This window comes from Apostichopus japonicus, chromosome 16 (genome assembly GCF_037975245.1).
Source record: "Apostichopus japonicus isolate 1M-3 chromosome 16, ASM3797524v1, whole genome shotgun sequence".
Lineage (NCBI taxonomy): Eukaryota > Metazoa > Echinodermata > Holothuroidea > Aspidochirotida > Stichopodidae > Apostichopus > Apostichopus japonicus.
Window position 1 is genome coordinate 29,360,113 of NC_092576.1, and position 23,215 is coordinate 29,383,327.

Genomic DNA, 23,215 nt, shown 5'->3' on the forward strand with positions numbered 1-23,215 from the left:
TCTTTTATTAATGTATTTATTTTGACGATTGTTGAAATGATTGCCGCTAATAACGATTTACCAGAAGGCCCAAGTCTTTCCTAACTTATAACACGCTGACATAAACAAAGCACACAAAGTAGTGGTAAATTTATGCACTTTTTAGACATTTATTCAAAATATAGTATCTAGTCATTCTATAAAAATAAAAGATAAAAACATAGCAGTGAAAATCTCTATTACAAAAATAGTTTTTGCACACATCGGTAAGACAAATGGCTAAATGTGTGTGTACAATTTATATGAAATAGAATTTCTTTCATAGAAATATTCTCATTGCTTCTGTGGAAGAAAATGTAGTCAATCTAACTCTGCCATCCATTTTTTGGGGGTATTCACACGGACATTTATCGTAGCGGCATAGGAAGCTTTCAAATATAATATCAGTAACATCATACAGTCCAGTAATAGTAAACATAATACAGTACACAGACACGGCTAGGTTTGAGTTCTTTCCTCAGAGAAGTCTCATACTTGTAATAGCCCCAAGGGCAATTTTAACAGTCTTGTAACATTTTTACTAAAGCTATTGTTTATCCAATAGTTCTTCAATGGTTACGTGATATCTTACATTAATCATTTCATGTCATTCCTTTCCATCTTGTTCATCCAGCAGACCCTTGGAGAGCATCGGTCCCCAGCAGGCATATGGTAGCAGGAACATTCTCCAGCCCTCTCCCCACTTTCAAAATTAGGGGATGCCCCAATTCCGACATCTACAGTTTCCAGTACGTGTGGCCATCTTGATAAACAATGCTTGCAACTGGTAATGCTATTTTCAAATGAGTTTTTGAGGTGTCTCACATCACCATCACCACTGCTGCTCTTATGAAAACCTAGAACACCAATGGAACCAAACCCCATACCATTGACACTGCACTTAAAAAAGCTATGAGAGTTATGATTCTGCTAGACCATGAGATTTCTGAGCACCAAAGATGAGCCATCATTTTAACAGTGTTATCCATCATGCCGAGTTACAAGGTGACACCTCTGCTAGTTGTAATGCTAATGAATTTGCTTTGTGTCTACCCTGATATGCCTGAACATCTTCCTACCCTATGACCCAATATTTTACCCTTTTTTTTCTCTTACTAATCATCTGCACTTGGTCATATTTAATTCCGATGTAGGAGGGGCAGGGTTCCTCCCACATAAAATAAACATAGACATGCAATGTTTTATTCTGTGGCAAAATTAGACTGGAATTAGGTCTATAAATAGGTGTAAACACAAAGCTGTACCAATAACTACTTTCAATTTTATTTGTAGCGTTAAAGGGGAGATGCACACTCCCAGTATCCATGCCTGATTAATAACACCTAGATAGTCTAGACCATACATTTCTGGGCATGTAATGGATACATCACTACCGATTTATAGTGCACAATTTTAGACCAGATCCATCTTTTCCTTGAAAGAAGTTCAAGTTGAACTTTGAATATACCTGTGCAAATGCCCTCAAAGGGCCTTAATGACCTTTAACGACCTTCAACACATGAACATCCAACAGGAACAAATCCTCAACAGTGTAACTGAGAAGGTTTTGTGAACATCTTCATCAAATATTATGACCAGTGACCATGACCAGTGGCCGTGACACAGAGGGCTGGATATCTTTTCATTCTAATACTTACATTAACACCAACATACTCAATATCTTCACATATTTACACAAGTAAAAGAAATCAATGTTTTTTCTTACTCATCTTCCTGAATGCTTAAAAAGGACATTTTTGTAGTATACTATTTGGCAATTTCTCAAATTTGCCAATATAGGCATTTTGTTTTCTATTAATAGCACAAGTATGGAATGATTAACATTATTGGCAAGATGATCAAGTTACACTTAATTAACATTGAACACTTAAATATAAACACACCGTTAAAACAAATTTGGATAGATAACAAAACATATACATTCACCCATGCATTCAAGAAAATGTTTACAATGAACTTCATATTAATACAATGAAGTCCACTTTAAAGCAACAAACTTCATATTAATACAATGAGCTTCATATTAATACAATGAACTTCATATTAATACAATGAACTTCATATTAATACAATGAGCTTCATATTAATACAATGAACTTCATATTAATACAATGAACTTCATATTAATACAATGAACTTCATATTAATACAATGAACTTCATATTAATACAATCAGCTTCATATTAATACAATGAACTTCATATTAATACAATCAGCTTCATATTAAAACGGTTCATTTTAGATTGATGGTAGGTTTAGTCCTATTTCTACTTGCTTTTGTATTCCTAGTTTTTGAACTTACAGAGAGAGAAAAAATAAACTAGAATTGACTCAGAAACTGTTGGTTTTTGTTTGACAGATAAAATAGATGTGGATTGATTCTGTCAACATACAAAAGAGAAAAAAAAACCTTGACAATGTAATTTAGACATGGACATAATTTAATTTCAGATTTAAAATCAATCGCCAAAGACGTTGTGAACACTTTTGTTGATGTGTTCTTGACCGGTTTAAAGTTTACTCCTAAAACATCTCAAACTACTAGAATTCATAGTATCACACACAATATGACTTTAATATTTGGCAAATAAATATCACAACATTAGTAAAAATGACACAATCTAAAGAGATCTAAAGGGTATTACAAACAGCAGCAAGTTTACAACCTTAAGCAGCAGAAATTTTTTCCTTATCCGGCCTCTGAACAACTGAAGCAATACGGAGTGGGTGAAGTGGGTCTGAAGTGGAACTGAAGTGGGTCATAATCATGTTAGAAGCACAAGAAAGTTGTAGGACACAATAGGAAATGGAAAACTAGTAGATTCAAGAAACATATGGGTTGTGGTTATTACATACAAAGAGTCATGACTTCTAATCAGATTCACAAATTTATCACTAAGCCTCATATTTTAAGAGGCAGTAGGCATGCTTAACACAGTCTTGCCAACCAGCACTATTCAGCCACACATGATGATTGCCCACTTCCCCAACTTTAGCTACATAACTTAGCAGGAGTTGTTATCACTTTAAACATCATGATACAACAAAGCCAGGACCTTTGAAACTATAAATCAATTTAAGCGCATCAAAATTTGAAGAATTTGACGTGCTTGCATTGTTTCCACACCTTTTTCACAATCAGGGACATAACTTCCTGCTGCTTTTCCTAAGAAATTGTATGCATCTGTTTCACTTTACATCAGAAAAGACAAATTTAGAGTAATTATATTGCATTTGATTAGGCAAGACAAAACAATTGGGCATTATAAGTACTTCATATTATAGCTACCCAACCCTTTACAAAATGGGCAACTGGAAACGAGAAAAAAACACTTTTGGTTTCAGCGTATTAAACCTTATGGAATACTGGATTCACGTTTAAATCTAAAACTAATTAAGGAAGGATTGTGATCGACTTTATGGAGAGCTTTCAAAACATTACATATCTTTGATGGTAAACGGCATTAAAACAAAAATAGGCAGTGACATTACCTTTTGATAAAATTGTCTCTACTGTTTGGATATCACCAGTCGACATTATTATATCCTTGAAGTTAACATCTATGGTAAGTTTGTATGGTTAAGCAAAGTCTGTTCAGATCCTGAGTGATGGTTTAGGAACCATCACTATATAACGATAAATTTTAATGACTCTTACATTCAAAAGAAAAATATTCTTCATAAATAAACAAAATAGAAGATCTAACCTCATCTATAGACATTTCTGGTACACTTTAAATGGTCCTTGCACTGAGAGGAAATCATTTCTACAAACCCCACAATACAACCAAGCTCAGTAACCATCAACACTGCAACCAGATCCTGAGTGATGGTTTAGGAACCATCATTTTAATAACTCTTACATTCCTCTAGAAAAATATTCTTCATAAATAAACAAAATAGAAGATGCAACCTTATCTATAGATACACAGATTCAACCTTATCTATATACATGCACTGAGAAGAAATAATTTCTACAAACCACACAATACAACCTAGCTCATTTTAAAGCATTACAGTCCTAAGTAACCATCAACACTGTTACCAGTGTAAGCCAAGTCAACTAATGAGTGTACAAACCTATCATCTATATCTTTAATCAGATAAGAAATTGCTAGCAAAAATATGAAGATATCCTCACCCTGCTATCAAATAAATGCACAACTCCATATCATTCACCTGGAGTTTGGTTGGATAGGGTTTGACTGGTCAAACAGTTACAAAGATTACCAAAGACTGTCTTTAAATGATGCAACTGTGTTTCCCCATACCACATCTAGTGACCATTAAGTTATAGCATATTTACCCCCTGCCACCTCCATAATACTTTCAATACTCATATACACCTAATGAGCCAGACACATCAATATTACTCCTCACCACATCCAGAACAACACTATTCTCTCAACTTCTCTAGACTGTTAGAATCAGCCTCTGAACAAGCCAATGCCTAGCACCGCACCATCATCTGTGACTTGACGGCCAGAGTTAGACTTGTCAAGTTGTCATACAGCACTTTCAAACACGAAGCAAACCTATTTCTTTTAATCACGTCCATCTTGGCTTTCTCTCCAAGTGCTATGTATTAATTGCAGCAGAGTCCAGTCTTGAGGTCAAAGGCAGAAGCTGAAGACCTCGAAATCAGCAGGAAAATAAACAACATCCACCTCTCGTAAGTGTTATAACTCTTCGTGCTCTTCATCTGTAGAATTGTCATTGCTTTCATCCCCTTCTTTCGGCTCCTCCTCCTCTTTCTTCTTTTCCTCCAATAACTGTTCAATTTTATTCCAGCTTGAGACCATCTCCAGCTCCTGATGTAGAGGGTCCAATGTATACCACATAGCGAGCGCACATCGCTGACCACGCAAGAGCGGCTGGACACCGTGGAGATCGTCGGCAGCAAATGCTACTAATCTGCCACATTTGGGTTCCACTTCAACCTAACAAGTATACAAGTACAAATCAAAGGGGTTTGTATAGTTAATAAAAACAAACTTGAGAGAGTACAAATGACCCATATTGATACCAAAACTAAATCAACTATAGAGAGAGAAAAAATTGATACACTAGTAAGGAAAGCCTTCCAACTTGAAAGAAAGAAATGAGGACAATACACAATAAGGAAACCATTTTGCAGAATCCTTGATAGTTCAATTTTTAGCTCATATTGGTTTTATTTGTTGAATTGTTTTGTATTAAATAACAAATGTTTTTCTCAAAATCAGTTTGGATCCAATCAGGAAATTAGGTCACGTTTGGCCTTCCAATAGGGATTAATATTAAAGATACTTCACACATGTCCATTTGAATTATGTCACTATTGGCCTTCAACAGGGATTAACATTAAAGATACTTCACACATGTCCATTTGAATTATGTCACTTTTGGCCTTCAACAGGGATTAATATTAAAGATACTTCACACATGTCCATTTGAATTATGTCACTTTTGGCCTTCAACAGGGATTAATATCAAAGATACTTCACACATGTCCATTTGAATTATGTCACTTTTGGCCTACAACAGGGATTAATATCAAAGATACTTCACACATGTCCATTTGAATTATGTCACTATTGGCCTACAACAGGGATTAATATCAAAGATACTTCACACATGTCCATTTGAATTATGTCACTTTTGGCCTTCAACAGGGATTAATATTAAAGATACTTCACACATGTCCATTTGAATTATGTCACTATTGGCCTTCAACAGGGATTAATATTAAAGATACTTCACACATGTCCATTTGAATTATGTCACTTTTGGCCTACAACAGGGATTAATATCAAAGATACTTCACACATGTCCATTTGAATTATGTCACTATTGGCCTACAACAGGGATTAATATCAAAGATACTTCACACATGTCCATTTGAATTATGTCACTTTTGGCCTTCAACAGGGATTAATATCAAAGATACTTCACACATGTCCATTTGAATTATGTCACTTTTGGCCTTCAACAGGGATTACCATCAAAGATACTTCACACATGTCCATTTGAATTATGTCACTTTTGGCCTTCAACAGGGATTACCATTAAAGATACTTCACACATGTCCATTTGAATTATGTCACTTTTGGCCTTCAACAGGGATAAATATCAAAGATACTTCACACATGTCCATTTGAATTATGTCACTTTTGGCCTTCAACAGGGATTAATATTAAAGATACTTCACACATGTCCATTTGAATTATGTCACTTTTGGCCTTCAACAGGGATTAATATTAAAGATACTTCACACATGTCCATTTGAGTTATGTCACTTTTGGCCTTCAACAGGAATTAATATCAAAGATACTTCACACATGTCCATTTGAATTATGTCACGTTTGGCCTTCAACAGGGATTAATATCAAAGATACTTCACACATGTCCATTTGAATTATGTCACTTTTGGCCTTCAACAGGGATTAATATCAAAGATACTTCACACATGTCCATTTCAATTATGTCACCTTTGGCCTTCAATAGGGAATAATACTAAAGATACTTCACACATGTCCATTTGAATTATGTCACTTTTGGCCTACAACAGGGATTAATATCAAAGATACTTCACACATGTCCATTTCAATTATGTCACCTTTGGCCTTCAATAGGGAATAATACTAAAGATACTTCACACATGTCCATTTGAATTATGTCACCTTTGGCCTACAACAGGGATTAATATCAAAGATACTTCACACATGTCCATTTCAATTATGTCACCTTTGGCCTTCAATAGGGAATAATACTAAAGATACTTCACACATGTCCATTTGAATTATGTCACTTTTGGCCTACAACAGGGAATAATATCAAAGATACTTCACACATGTCCATTTGAATTATGTCACTTTTGGCCTTCAACAGGGATTAATATTAAAGATACTTCACACATATCATTTGAATTATCTAATTTCACCATTTTTTGGTAGTCTGATTACTATGCAACTTATCAAAGCAAAATGAACAACGAGAAAAAGCACAAGATTGAGGGAACAACAAAGCTAACTTGAAAAGAGCAAAGGATCTTTTTGCCAGGACAGATATAAGGAGTGAAAATTTGACTGGACCACAACACCTTTAGGCCTCATGCAATGAAAGAATGTGTATAGTGCCACGATACTTTTAGGCCTGATGCAATCAATGAATGCGTATAGTGCCACAACACTTTTAAGCATCATGCAATTAAAGAATGTGTACAGTGCCACAACACTTTTAGGCCTGATGCAATCAAAGAAAGTGTATAGTGTCACAACACTTTTAAGCCTGATGCAATCAAAGAAAGTGTATAGTGTTACAACACTTTTATGTCTTATGCAATGAAAGAAAGTGTAAAGTGTCACAACACTTTTAGGCCTGATGCAATCAAAGAAAGTGTAGCGTTACAACACTTTTATGCCTTATGCAATGAAAGAAAGTGTATAGTGCCGCAACACTTTTAGGCCTCACGCAATCAAAGAATGTGTATAGTGCCACAACACATCATGCAATTAAAGAAAGTGTATAGTGTCACAACACTTTTATGCCTCATGCAATCAAAGAATGTATATAGAGCCACAACACTTTTATGCCTCATGCAATGAAAGAAAGTGTACAGTGCTACAACACTTTTAGGCCTCACGCAATCAAAGAATGTGTATAGTGCCACAACACCTTTAAGCCTCATGCAATAGAAGAATGTGTGTGCAGTGCCACAACACTTTTGTCGTTACCTGCGATGTATTGTCATAATTTGCAAACATGAAGTTTCCTCCATCAAAGTTGTCATTCAGATAGAGAACAGAACTGTAGTCTCGCCATGTGAAGGCAGGATCTATTTTATGACAGACCTTATGTTGATGATCAACGATACAGTTATCAGCGTGGACTGGATGGCTAAGATCCGACCTATTGGATGGTGCACCTGAAATAACAAACACAAGTCTTTTTTTAAACGTTCCTAAAAATAATCAAAAGTGGGAGAGCAACCATGTTATTCAGCTGCAAACATATTTGGAGATATAATAGATGGGTTTTTGGAATCATATCTCGCAGATTGCTTGTCATTAGCAAACATGGCGGAATTTTGGGTACTATCAAAAACCGACTTACCAAGGAGGGTGGCTACAAAACGAAAAATAGTACTTTCATTTGTGGTACTACATTATAATGTAAGAGAGTACAGGGAGGTCTGGCTACCAAACAGAAACAGTGGTTTCAGGGTAAACTTTGACCAAACAGTTTTCATAGCAGTGCCCAAAGGAGAAGGGGGGAGGGGAATTAGACCCCGTGACACCTCAGAATGCATTTTTTTGACATATAGATGTTATTTTTTTCTGGGATTAACTTTCAAGCACCCTAGGAGTGGGTTTCAATGACCCATATTTACCACAATGTTGCATTTAAATCTAGACCTATATTCTACCATATAGACCTAAATTCTACCATTTGACTTATAAGTTTTATTTTTTTGTCTAAAGTAGGGTCCACATACCCTTCCTACATGGGAGTTGGCTTCCATTACCCCAGGCAAGCACCCCCTCCTTTATAAAATTCTTCATTTGCTTCTTGTACATCCACGAAGGTTCACCCCCTACATAATCAATCAGGGAACTTTGTGTTCCCCCTCCACAAACTTTAAAATCCTGCACGTACAGTACCGCTCACGTATAACTCCGCGTAGACGTATACTCTACCTTTATCTACGCGATTAAACGCGATTATACGATTCTGTACGCGGCGTCTACGCCGTTTCTACGCGGCTTAGGGCTTCGCTCTAGTGCCCCTGAATAGGGATTATACGCGCGTAAAGACGAACAATCTCGTATAATCTGTAAACGTAGGGTTTTAGCAGCTGCTTTGCATAGCAGAGCTTCTATGGGTTAGAATAAACTGTGATAAAGAAAAGAGTCGGTAAACTCAGTATCGCACCAAGCCCAATTAATGACTTTCCAAAATATTCAACCACAGAGTTAGCATATACTTAAGCCGATAAGAATAAGAGTAACGAAGAAAGCAGCGCTACTACTACTATGAGCACAAACAACGATACAATCAGTGCAAAAACTTTAGCAAGGAAACTATATTAATTACGACAATGTGCCCCAGTCTGTTACTATTTATACGAGTTCCTCCCGTTAGGCATTAAATTGAATGTAGGTAACAATCTATGAGAACTAGGTAGGCCTTGGCCGATCCTACCTCTAGCCTTAATCGCAAGATACGCCGTATACACCTCGCAAGAAAACCACGATAAACTTAAATGATAAAACAATATTTTGCACTTGACTTCCCCCAAAACAAATGATAAGGTTTAGACCCAGTACTTCTTAATACATTGAGATTCCAATTACTAGTCAAAAATATTTTCTGAAGAAAAAACCTTATGATATTTTTCACAAATATTGATGCTTAGATAAGTGCTTCCTCACAATCAACGAGCTGCCCCAAAATTCGCTCCGCTTACATAAAACTTCTATATATATAACACGTGGAAAAACCTGAGTTTTTACACACATAATTCCCATTGACATTGGTCACGGAACATAAGTAGGTCATCGACATTCGAACTTGCCCAAGTTCATCGCACCATGGGAACGACACAACACATTGAACACGATGGTACATTTTTCTGCCATCTGGACGCATACATGTTTCTCGTACTGAGATCTGGGAAAAAACGGGCGGCCATTTTTCTTCTTTTCATGCTCTGATACTACAGTAGTTTGGAAGATGTGGCAACCTTTACAAAATAATTTTTAAGGATAGTTTAGATTTCTTGTAATCCAAATAGAGACTCGGAAATCAGGAAAAGGGAGGCCCCTTGCGGGGACGAGAAACATGTTTTGTTTTTAACCGGACCTGCTTCAAAGTTGTTGGGTGGAATTTTTTTTCTTCATTCTGTTGGAACCAACGGTAAATTATATAGAAAATTGACAGAAGAAACGCTAATTAATACTTTATTATTTCTTCAAAATGTTGCCAACTATTCAAAGTAAACTTATCCTCCGTGGAACAAAACCTCTACAACTGAAAAAAAAGTCGGGAAAAGAAACACTGAATAGAAACCCAATTAACCAAAACCAGTTAAGTTCTATGCCGGCGAACACTTTACCTGCGTCCCTTATACTGCTAGGTGAATATCACAACTTAAACTACGATGTAAGGAACGGCTGCTTCAAACATCTCACTAATTCTTTCGGCGACTCTAATCCCTATTCATTGAGCACAATAGCATTTCCTGCGTATAAACTCGTAGAGGGATTATACGCGGTGTTTACGGGGCGTCTACGCGGCAATTTGTTTGTCAACGAGTTTATACGCGAGTGTACTTGTTTATACGTTTTTATACGATTCTGTGCGCATACACATGTCCAGTTATACCTGAGCGGTACTGTACCACTGTCAGAAGGTAATGGGTAATTTTACTTACCATCTTTGGCTTGCCTACAGACAAGGTGAGTAAAAGAGAAATAGAGATGATTTGAAAGACCAAAGAACCGCTGGACGAACGCACGTGATCTTTCAGCCAGGTATACGTACATGGCAGGAAGGAACAGTGGGACCCTCTTCTCTCCAGCAGCCTAAAAAATAAAATGAAGAAGTATGCTTGCTTTATTGGGTAAACATTGTGAATGCATGAAGTGTTACTAGTAAAACAACAAGCTGAAACAACAGCCTTGAAACAAGAAACGTTATGCCATATTTCAAGAAAGTGGACACTGGTCATGTGACTTCTTCATGAATATTCAGTGCCTAGAATGACGGTCAGGTTTCATGCAGCAGTAAACAACAATTATCTAATACACATCTAGTTGGTATAAGACTGTTAAATTACGTAACCCTTTACAGGAATGAGCATTCCCACCGGTTCTGGACTTGGGGCAGTCTCATTGAGTGTGTGTGCAGACCATGCCATGTGGTAAAACCCTCACAATGCTCTAACATTCATGTTAAATCAAACGTACCCAGTTAGTACAGCATCTCAATATTCCTGATTGCAGAAAACATTATATTCCCTAAATTTCTCCCTGGGTCTGTTTTTGGCTAGTTTCGTTCATAAATCTTGAAGAATACAGAGCCTCTTTCCCCCAGGCTACAACATCCACCACTGGAGTGTAACCAAGATGATAATTGCTGGTTACCAAGCAAAAAGTTTGTTTACCAGGGTCTGAGAGGATCTGTATTTGCAATAATCTGGGTTGACGATACTGAACCAAAGAAAACAAAAGGTCCCTGAAAAGGTAAGTACCTTTAACTTAGTCCACCAAATTTGTAGCAGAATTGGTCAAATCAGGCAAGAGGTTGCAAAACAATAAACCCCATAAAACAAATCAAAATCATATTCATTTGTGAGGAAGCAAATGGTTGTACAACGATGTACATCTCTATCTTATTATGTATCAAAATGGCCTTGTTTGTGTATCAAAACGTAGCAACCAAATGCAAAATGTTGCTTCAACAGCATGGATACATTTTATTAGCATATAATTTAGTGCTCTGAGTGTAGCAGTTTTGAACGTTCCCTTACAAAATACTATGGTTTCTTTGTACCAAAACTGCTATACATCTTTACCCTTGTATAGCAACTTGCCCATATTGTATGACATTTCGCGATACCAGATAATGCATTCCCTGACTAACAATATCTTTTTATGTTAATATAAACTTCAGTGCTAGAGAAGGAAACAGGAATGCAATAACAACAACGAAACTGCTCGTTCTGCCATCAAAGAAATCAAACACCTAATACTTACATTAACAGCATCCTTAACAGTGATGCCTTCAAATTTCTCATGCTCTGAGAATGGTTGGGTTTTGCCCTTATAAAATCAAACACCAAATACTTACATTGACAGCATCCTTAACAGTGATGCCTTCAAATTTCTCATGCTCTGAGAATGGTTGGGTTTTTCCCTTATAAAATTAAACACCTAAAACTTACATTGACAGCATCCTTAACAGTGATGCCTTCAAATTTCTCATGCTCTGAGAATGGTTGGGTTTTCCCTTATAAAATTAAACACCTAATACTTACATTGACAGCATCCTTAACAGTGATGCCTTCAAATTTCTCATGCTCTGAGAATGGTTTGGTTATTCCCTTATAGCCATCACCATAGATGGCTTCCTCCTGTCAAAGAAAACATACAACTGTAGTGAGTTGCCTGCTTACAGATAAAACAATTGTGTTACAACATTTAGAACACCTTTTTATATCCACCAGTATAGTGACACCTTAATATGAAGTGCTAATGGATATTATCAAAAGAGGTTACTAGTGGAAAGGTAGCTAATTGTGTTACAACATTTAGAACACCTTTTAATGTCAACCAGTATAGCAACACATATGAAGTGCTAACGGATGTTATGGAAAGAGGTTAGTAGTGGCAAGGTAGCTGAATGCTTAACTGTCAATGCTTTTATTGCCAATGCTTATGCCAATGCTTTTATTTGAATATCATGTCAACGCTTTTATTGTCAATGCTTATGCCAATGCTTTAATCTGAATATCATGCCAATTCTTTTATTGTCAATGCTTATGCTAATGCTTTTATTTGAATATCATGTCAACGCTTTTATTGTCAATGCTTATGCCAATGCTTTAATTTGAATATCATGCCAATTCTTTTATTGTCAATGCTTATGCTAATGCTTTTACTTGAATATCACGCCAATTCTTTTATTGTCAATGCTTATGCTAATGCTTTTATTTGAATATCATGGCGGGATAATCATGCCAATGCATTTTGGTAATGAAGGTCTCCAGAAGACAGTGAAAACATTAACTAGGTTTCTTTATTATGTAGCTAGTCTGAAACAGGAAATAGAAGACAAAGGGAAGAACAGTCAAGAATGTCAAGAATAGAGCTGTATAAAGATTCAAGCACCAGATTATCACAACTCTCCCCAACCCAATGGCAAATTTAACTAAAGGAATTTTGCACTTTGTGTCAACAAATGTAGGTTGATGTTGGTAAATGTACTCTTGACGTCCTCTCATTGATGCTTCACCATCATTCCCTCTCCTTCCATAAAGATTCAAGCCCCAGATTATCACAACTCTCCCCCACCTTCTCCCACCCTACCCGATGGCAAATTTGACTAAAGAAATTTGCACTTTTGCGTCAACAAATGTAGGTTGATGTTGGTATATTACTCTTGACGTCCTCTCATTAAAGCTTCACCATCGTACCCTCTCCCCCTTGCAAACTCCCAGTCCAGCACTTACCCTTACACTTCAGTACTTACATTAACTAACTGCATGAGTGCCTGGCATTCCTCTTCATCTGCCATGCCATCCACCGCCACCCTGCCTTTCATCTTCAGAGCCTCTGGGTCTTTGTGCATCGTGATCCCAGCCAGTGACGGATAAGGGACGCGACTCGTATCGCGGGCCAGCTGCTTGGTGATGTCAAAGGTCAGTGAAGGCCTATACAGCAGTGTCATGTCCTCCCTGTAATAGTCCTTCTGAGTGGGACCTGTCGGTAACTTTGGCTGAGATAATTTGGCCATCCTCTCCTTATAACGTTGCTCCATCAATGTCAATTTTTCGTCGTCGTCACCTGTACGAAAGTTCTGGTAAAATGGGACATCTTTCTTCTTTTCTTTCGCATCGGATGGTTTCTTTGTTCTCTCCTTCCTTTTAGAGGTGATGTGATGCCGTTCAGGCTCAAAATAATCATCATCATCATCATCATGCTCATCATCATCATCATCACCTTCATCATCATCATCCTCTCCATAGTCATAATAATCAAAGTAATCATCATCATCACCATCACCATTATAATAATTATTCACAGCCATTCCAACTTCATCTTCTTCAAGTTCATCATCATCAAGTTCATAATCATAAACTTCAAATTCATCATCATCATTATTGTCATCATCATCTTTGTTACCCTCACCATCCTCCTTTTTATCCAGATTGGTTTTTCCTTTTTCAATCCTCTCATTTAAATCTGTGAAGAGATATCAAATAAATTTTAAACTATGAATTTTACTAATTTATTTACACTTCAAGTATTTAAGTTACTGGCGAGTTCTGTTATTCTTCTACACTGGTGAAAATACTTCCTTCAAGGTGGACGACCGAACAGCATGATTTTTTTCTCTCACCGAGTCCGTATTCCCGAATAGTATGTGATTATCTACATACCGAGCATTTGTAATGAGTGCCTTATGTAAGAGTGCAATCCGAGTGGGATACTCGTTCCAGACGATAGACTCCACAGAAAACTTAAGATGATGAAAATAAGAATGACCACTCTTTGGACATTACACCTCTAGTAGTGGTCTGATCAACAATCTCCTGAATAAACTATTACACCTAAATGACAATTGGGGATGGGCCATGTTCCCCATCCCCCCCCCCCCCTTGCACATGCCACTGTTCCCCTGGCTTTATTGTGGTTCAACATTCATCCTGCAAATGAAATATTAGTAGCAATTTCTAAATCATGTGTTTCATTTACATTATGTCACTGTTTACTATGAAGCTACAGGTACACCTCTCCTCTTGTGTACATCATTGCCATGGAATCCCTGTGTTTCATTACATGCCTCACCCCTCCCCCTTTTCTGCCTGTTATATTTTTGGCAATGGAAAGCTAGCTTAATATATAATACGTGCATTCCTGCAGACTTTGTCATGATTTGAAAGCTCAGTCCATACATTATGGGTTCTAGGACAATCCTTGTAATACTTTTTTTTTAAAAAGTCGCCCAGGAGAGAACCTGGGCACAAAAACCAAACTTCCGAACGACTGATCCGCTCTCAAACCCAGTCCCCCCTTGCATCGGGACTGTGTCTGTGTGATCATCGTCAGGTGTGTATCACCGATCCCCTGGAAAGGTAACAGATGCTACACATGATCTTAGCCAAAAGTAATGGTTAAGGTGGTTGACTTACTCAACTCATCTTGCCCCAACTCAAAGAGGGATCCAACATCCCCTCTCTTGCGCTTGTTCACAAGATCTTCATCATCCTCCTCCTCCTCATCATCCTCCTCCATCATCTTTAACATCCTCCCTTCCTTTAACCGGACCTCTGCAGGATCGATCGGTTCTGCCTCTCCATAGCCGCTCTTGTCAGAATCTGTTTCCTGGAAGAGAATATAAACAGAGAGATGGTAAAGTAGTGTATGTCTCATGTAGACCCTATGCCTCATCTTAAATCAATAAGCTGTGCATGCAAAGATATGTAAGTATGGAACATAATACAGTATTTGTACAGAGGCCTGTCTGTATGTCCGTCTGTGACCATATTTTCTGATCTTTGATTTATGGCAAACTTGCTTAAGATTATTATGTAAGTTAGCTTTCAAACTTTAAATTTAAATTTTAAACTTAAAATTCCAAAATTAATTAACTCAACAATGATAGGTATGCTATAGGATGTGATAGATGCCGGTAGTGGCTGAGTCATGTGGCAGGTACTTAAATTTCCACTCTATAAAGTAGCTATTGTGATAAGCAGTTACTATGTACAGTCTGTGTCAAACCATTTATCTGTACAAATTTGAAATTAAAGTTAACTTTAAAAGAAAGTAGGACAACTTTTGGAACCTAGCCATGGGGTATTAGTTCCTTCCATATTCACCTTCGTGGGGAATCTTTATTTGGAATGAACCTACATGAAAATGGTACAATGTTTATGTAATGTGTAGATACTGTACAGTGCCATGCAGACCTGTGCATGGTACGGCAATAGATAGATTTGCTTAGCATGCATGTTTCAAGCAACACAAGTTACTGTTACTGTGAAGACAAGCAAGAAATTGTAATCTCCTACAAATTTTAATGTAATTAAGACAAACAAGATAAAAAAAGACACATCCGCAATATCCAACTATGCTCCCTCTCCACCCGGATCACCACCCACCCCCCCCCACCAACCCCCATCCCTTCTTATCTGTTAGCAAGAATCAATTCATCAATGTGAATAAATTGTATGTTGAAGTGGGACAATTTCAATATTGCAAAATGCAGTAACAGAACAGTCGTTATGTATTTAATGTTACATTTTTTATGTTAGTATCTCTGTAAATCGTTACTGTGCAAAACAAATGTATTTGGTATGATATACTCATTGTCAACAAGAACATAGCAAATTGATTTTAAGACAAACATTCACTTAATCTAGCTACTGTATGGCATAGCAGCTAAATTCACACAGAGTTACAACGCATGTACCACTTTGCACACTTTGTGGAATTTAACTTAACAGAAAATAATGGAGATTTGTAAATATGTATATCATCATATACTGTAGATATAGATACAAGCACAGGCACTGACAGTAATATTGTGAAGATTCTCCATGGTTAAATGTCAGATTTGTTGGACAAGTTAGAGACGAGAGAAAACTTTACTTTAGTGGACTGTTTTTCAACGACTGAGCAAGACACATTTTAAGAGAGAACAAGGTTGTCAGAGAAACATTGGGTGAAGCAAAAGGCAACTGATCAGCATAATTTCACTACACGTATAGACATATCAAATGTGCCGGGCAGATACAGTATCATAGGGTGCTCAAGTCTAAAATGTGTGCGCATACCCATATCTGGTGCAATTTCTTTTAGAGGCCTGATTAAAATTGCTCACAGATTGAGAAACCATAGAGTAGAGCTTCATACTTTATCATTAGATACTTAGAACCTTAAGAAACGACCTCTGGATCAGCGTGGCTAGGTTGTACAGTAAAACATATTTATGATATGAAGATAAGACTAAGATGTTTCTCTAAACAGACCTCTGACAGTGACATAGAAAACGGGGAATAATTTAGCATTTTTCTGTTTAATACTAATTAGGTTAAGGAAACTCATTTCCTCATTAAATATTGAAAATTATATATTCTTCTGTGTAGCTAATTTGGCAGACTATTGCACGGTACTTTACTACGTGATACCTGATAAATTATTCCCTGGGGATTGCTTAGCAATTACTGAATACAAACAAATACATATAGAATCTGTATGCTAAATTTGTATCAGGACTTACTTATTGTTTTAGCCTTTGTATTAGCTTTTAGGTGATATTAGAGTCCCCCATTCTGTTTCACATTGACTGCCAACGATCGCCTCCCATCCTCCTATCACAGGAAACTAAAAAGCTCAAAAAAAAAACTTGGTTAATTTTCTAGAAAATTATAGATACCTCCAAGTCTGGTTTTTGCTGTGCGAGTGTACTGATATGTACAATATGATACAATATGTACTGATATCTCATTCTGTAAATTTCCAATATACTTGATAGACTTTTTATAATGATTACTTGTACTGTAGTGAAACCATTTCCCCTCTGCCCCTTTTCAAGCTACATATAAATGCAAATGGTAATAGTCATGATAACAGAAATGCCACAACTGTTAGTAATAGTAATTATGCAGGAGGGTTACCTCGAAACAAGATTCTTAAAGATTTCATAAATACTGATCAGTCTTCTACATCTTCAGTGCCACGGTTACCCCACCTCCCCCTTCCCCCCCACAAATCCCTCTGTGCAACCCCCACCCCCAAACAACAGAAAAGAAAATCAAATGAAACCAATGACAATATAACACATACCTGGATGTCCAAAGTTTTACTGTCGATACCTTTAAAGCCACTCAAACGCCACAAACTAAACTAAGGGAAGCCTCGCAAATCTAACCGCCGGTTCCGGGCCGGCGGAAATCTCGCACCCCTTGCTCATTATGCATGTGCATATTGGTCCCATGGTTGAATGCACACACGCTGGTTGCCAGCCGGAGTAATGAGCACAGCGTCCTGACAACACAAGGCTGGTTATTCTTCACAAACAATGAGCAAACTTGACCAAGTGACCGGATTAACTTTTGCGGGTTTGACAGTCAATAGAGCGGTAGTTTATGTTGCAAATTGACTTATACACTAAAATCCGCCACTACCAAATGTCCGAGATTCAGTACTTTATATAATTCTTGCAAATCTTCCACGTTATCAAACCTCACAAATAAAATTTCTTGGGTCTCTTATGAACAATTGTGAAACTCCGCTACTCGAAAGTTCGATAAAAGCAGCCTTTACCTGGGCCTATACATTATGAGCCTTGTTCAACGAGTGGTACGTAACTATGAATTAAAAACTGAATCAGCCATTGCATTAAATATATGCCCCCCAAGAACTTCAGAAAACCCATATTGACAAACCAGAATTTAAACAAAACAATAGTTAAGCTATGCCACATATGTATGTTAAAGAGAGAACATCGACCGTAACGTTGATCTCTGAAGCTAACTGCGACACAAATTCAAAGAATAAAAAGATGTTTGAGGCTTGATTTTCCCATTGACTTAGTGTGTTAGGCTGCCATGTGGTTAGAGATATAAGTTACTATTCGGTGAAAATTTTACTATACGTACATCAGTTTACAACTGCAGTGTTTACCCCTACTTAAATATCATCGTTTTCATTTTTATCATTTTTGGCACGTGTCCAAAAAACTTTTCATGGAGTAAACTATTTTGGCTCCACTCAAGAATTAATAAGGTAAGTCAGTAAAGGATCGGTAAAGTTATGCGAAATATTATCTTAGACGTTCAAGAAAAGTATATATCCCCGTAACATTAGGGTAAGTAAAACACCTCAAGCCAACCGACTCCTCCGCATGAACAAAACTTTCTATTCCCCATGATACACGAGTCTATACCATACAGACAAAGCACGATATCAAGGCCCCAATAGCTACAGTATGGCTATCTTTATGAAAGTAAACCTTTTAATCCCATGTTTTAGGCCACTTGGCATGATTAACTGAATGCTAAATATTGTTTCCATGTCCTTGTAGAAAACGTCAACTTCGCAAAATACAATTAGTTGTGTTTTTGTTGTTACGTGAGATCCGTAACCGGCGAAGTGGTTAGGCTATTTACTATACACTTAACTATGGTAGGATATTAATTTTTCCTTTTTTTTGGTGGAAATTCTAGAAAATACTTTCTTTTCCCCCCGCCAGATGTGGTCGTATGGTTTATTCATAAATGGGTGTACTAGAGCCTTGTCTACATGACATTAGTTGCATTTAGCACGGTATGCCAGTTTCGCGTGAATTTTTCGAAAGTATTTTGCTCGATCTTTCGTAAAATTTGAAAGGTGTACCAACTTACTGTTCGTACACAATTGCTAATTTCTCTACTGATTTTCAGAGTAGTAAAGGACGTTTTTTTTTTACGAAGTTCAAAAGTCAGTAAATGAAGTTGATAAACTTTATTTCTTTCAACTTTCTTAACCATGGAATGCTAGAATAACATTTACACTTAAAACGGAGAAAGGATAATCGCATTTTTTCCACATTTATTTCAAATTTCTTTCACAAGAAATTATCATTTGTTCAATCCTCATGATGTCTACGATCTAGCTGGCTAAAAAAAAAGTACAGCTCCGCTGGAGTGCGAAAAATTTCCTACAGTCAACCGATTTTTTTTCACCTAGCTAGGTAGTGTAGGTCCTGTTCTATACAACCTAGTAGGATTATTCTAGTCATCCCGTATGTTAGGCTCTGGTTCACGCTTATGTGTACGTGTACAAGAAGTGAGATTGTGATTTCAGTTTTTTAAATCTTAAAAATTCAGGAAACTTAATGTCCTTGCAAAAAGGCAACGAAACTTTTTGTTCCTACTTGGCCGACTGGGAAAATAAGAAAGATAGCATTTTAGATTCCTGCAGTGTAAATTCACATTTCCTTACTTATTTTTCATAGAAGTTTTGCTTCTGCAGTAGGTTAAAATACGGCGTATAAACATACTATCTTTTTGAAACGTTTGAATACCTTGAGACTTAGCTATGATGTTTTGTTCAACTCACTATTGTGTTCAAATCGGCTTAGTAAAAACTTGACCGCGGCTGTGAATGTAACTGTATAGCGTGGAGGGTGGTTTGGAGAGAGTGTGCACTCAAGTGTGACTCATTATCTGCTTGTGGCTGTGCTCATTATAGCCGCGGAAAAATCCACCGGCCCGGACATGGCGGTTAGATTTGCGAGGCTTCCCTAAAGCCATTCTCAATGTAAGTCCTCATCATAAACGATTCTGGTATGATTAGGTGTCACCATCAATCCCTCCACACCCCTCACCTAGCCAATATCTAACAACCATGCCACTGGCAATCAGCTAGACTTCATCTCTCTTGCAACTTCCCTATCAATTCCAAAAATAAGCAAATATTACTAAAATGAAAGACTATTATGCAGAATTATCTTTAACATGCTGTGCCATGATAGTGATACAGTATATAAGCCACGCTTGCCGAAAGAAACAAGCTATGAAGTACAGTTACCTGTTGAAAGTAAGGCTGAGCAAACCTGTGTTTATAAACACATGGCTATACACACTATGTTATTAGGTACAGTATCTCTATGTTCATGGAATACTAGACTTTACCATTCACAGGTTTGTGTACATAATAATCTGTACAGTCTCTGCATATGGCATGTTATATGACATGCAATGCCTCATAACCAGGCAAGGTCAGTAAACAGAAGCTCAAATCTCAACACAAATATGGAATACAGACCTGTGTCAAAAGCAGAACTTTATACTGTACCATTATAAAGCTTCATGGTATAGCAGTGCACCACACACAGGTCTGTGAACATCTATGTAGGTTTTAAGAAATAGTGTAATTCAAGGAACAGTGTGTATTAGTATGTAAGGAACAGTGTGTAAGACACAGTGTAAGGAATATTGTGTAAGGAATCATGTGAAAGGAATAGTGTGTATGGCACAGTGTTTAAGACACTGTGTAAGGAACAGTGTAAAGAACAGTTCATTAAGAGCATTGTGTAAGCAAGTGTGTAAGGAACAGTGTGTAAAGAACCACTTTCTTCACCATCCACAGGTTTGTTTACAGCTATATAGTGTTACAGAACAGTGTTAATCAAACAGAGCCACCAGCAGTGCTGCACCACACAGGTCTGTGTACAATTGTACAGCTTCCACACACACTACCTGGGCTGAACATCATCGTCAGTGATTACTCGCAGGACAACCAAAATTACCCTTCTGGGTTGTTGATCTCAGAGACAATGTATAAAGAATGTCAATTTTCATTGGTGGGAAAACAAACGTTTGCTTTTTGGAAGACCTTACAAAACAATCCGAAACTTTCTTTGGAGTATAAAGCATCTCTTTTCCATATACAGGTCTAACTTTCTAGCATGCAATAGAAACATTTTGCAGAATACATTTGGGAGTCACTAAATAAAACAAAGTCTGTGTAATATGGTATGATAATGAATATGGTTATTGTGGACCACATGAGAACTGGATCAAGAGATGTTTTACAGATATCTCTCACTCTTCTCATACCTAATCTGTAGTAGGTCTGTAACAGTCAGCTTATGGTGTATTGATGGTGTATCAATGGTGTACTGATGGTGTATTCAAATAACCTAGTTTTACCTTCTTCTGAAAGTTTTAAAGAGTCATGCTAAAGAAAATGTGGAGTGATCACTACACCCAGGTAAATCATGAGAAGAATGTAATAGGAAATACTTAAAAAGAGCCAGCATGACCCAGGCTTGGCAAATCCCCAGGAAAAGGCCACAACCTCCAGAGGACTTAACAGATATGCTGAAATTACTGATAGCAACTCTCAAGCACTGTGTAGTCAAGGGGTGGGTAACCTACGGCCAGCGAGCCACATGCGGCCCGCCAGTGACTTTTTATTGCGGCCTGTGAGATGTCTCAAGAAATAGAAAAAGAATCAATCTATTTTACATCATCATAAAAAACAAGCTAGCTGCTTAGAATTTATCGGCACTAATGATGTTGTCTGGTCGGGCTATTAAAGTATTATCCCGAATTATTATCAACTGTACTGTATTGACATTGCTTGAAAGTCCACTGAATCAAAGTTTTGACATCAACAGCAGGTCATGGTTAGGTGCGGCCCATTCAATTTTTCACCCCTTATATCTGGCCATTCATTCAAAAGGTTGCCTACCCCTGATCTACAGTTAAACAGTAAAAAAATGCCTCTGGGTGTGTTAGGGAGCAGTACAGTACTCAATGACTACTGTAGTGTCTACAGTTATACAGTAAAGAAATACTTCTGGGTATGCAAGGAGCAGTGCAGTTCTCAATGACTACTGCAGTAAAGTTATGCAGGAATGTAATACCTCTGGGTGTGTTAGGGGGCAGTGCATTACTCAATGACGACTGTAGTATGTACATTATACTGAGTGTGTAACTCTCAAGCACTGTGTAGTCCAGAGATGCCAACCTCTTGACACAAGAAAACAGACTGAATATCCGAAAAAATCAGATTTTGGAGAGAAAAATCAGATTTTCACGAAAACTTGACACTACCACTGGCCCGTTGGCCCCGGGCCAGTAAAATGTCAGAAAAATGTTTTACTGGTAAGAACGGGCAAGTAAAATGTTTGCTTTTTCATGAACATTTAATGAGAAAATTATAAAGCTGCAGATTCCGCGTATTTCTCGCCCATGTAGGCTCCTTGTTGAACATGTTTGTCAGGGTTTGGGGGGTTACTTTTGTTTTTTTTTGTTTTTTTGAAAGATGAAAAATCGTATTTTCAAGAGGCAATATCGTATTATCATTTTTCACTTGTTTTATCGTACTGGTTGGCATCTCTGGTAGTCTATGCATGTATGAAATTCTTTGAAATGTATATATCTATCTACTGAAACAGGACAGTGCATAATTCAAAAAACAGCATTTGTTTATGGTTTTTCTTATCTTTAGTATATATTGAATTGTCTTGTAAAATATAAACTCAAACATTACAAAATACCAGAAAGGTTATTAAATTATAAAAGCAAAGGATTTATCAAAAATATGATTCACGTGGCAGCGCAAATAACCAGTATCAAAACTAACAGCTTACTTGAGCAAGGTAATAATAGTTTTAGGCAAGATAAGGCAAATGTTACTGTATATCTATACCACAGAACAGAGTATAAAGAAGGTGTCAACAGTTTGCATAGAGATTAATTTTGCAGCCTGTTTTTGCAACTGATGCTAAACACTCAAATTTCATACGTGCATTTTATCAAATATAGTGTTGACATTTGTAGGGAATAATTTATCTGGTATGGTTTCACAAAATTCTTATGCAAAATGGTCAAGTTGCTATTTATACAAGTGCAAAGTTATATTGCAGTGTTTTGTACTGAGAAACCAAAAGTTTTTGTACTGTATTAAGCCAT

General features: G+C 37.1%; 1 protein-coding gene across 2 annotated transcripts in view; it reads right to left on the reverse strand.

The window, feature by feature from the left end:
* Positions 1–369: 369 nt before the first annotated feature.
* Positions 370–23,215, reverse strand: part of LOC139982360 (prolyl 3-hydroxylase 1-like) — a 56,569-nt gene continuing 33,723 nt past the window's right edge. The window contains exons 6-12 of one of the 2 annotated variants that reach the window (XR_011798149.1): positions 14,936–15,128; positions 13,273–13,985; positions 12,059–12,154; positions 10,454–10,604; positions 7,755–7,945; positions 3,250–4,979; positions 370–3,205 (exon numbers count right to left, since the gene is read on the reverse strand). Coding sequence is in view for 1 of the 2 variants with exons in the window: in XM_071995105.1 (XP_071851206.1) it covers positions 4,719–4,979; positions 7,755–7,945; positions 10,454–10,604; positions 12,059–12,154; positions 13,273–13,985; positions 14,936–15,128 (1,605 nt within the window). In the remaining variant the exon portion in view is untranslated. Of the gene's footprint in view, positions 4,980–7,754; positions 7,946–10,453; positions 10,605–12,058; positions 12,155–13,272; positions 13,986–14,935; positions 15,129–23,215 lie in introns of both variants that reach the window. The other variant, XM_071995105.1, reaches the window with a different exon arrangement.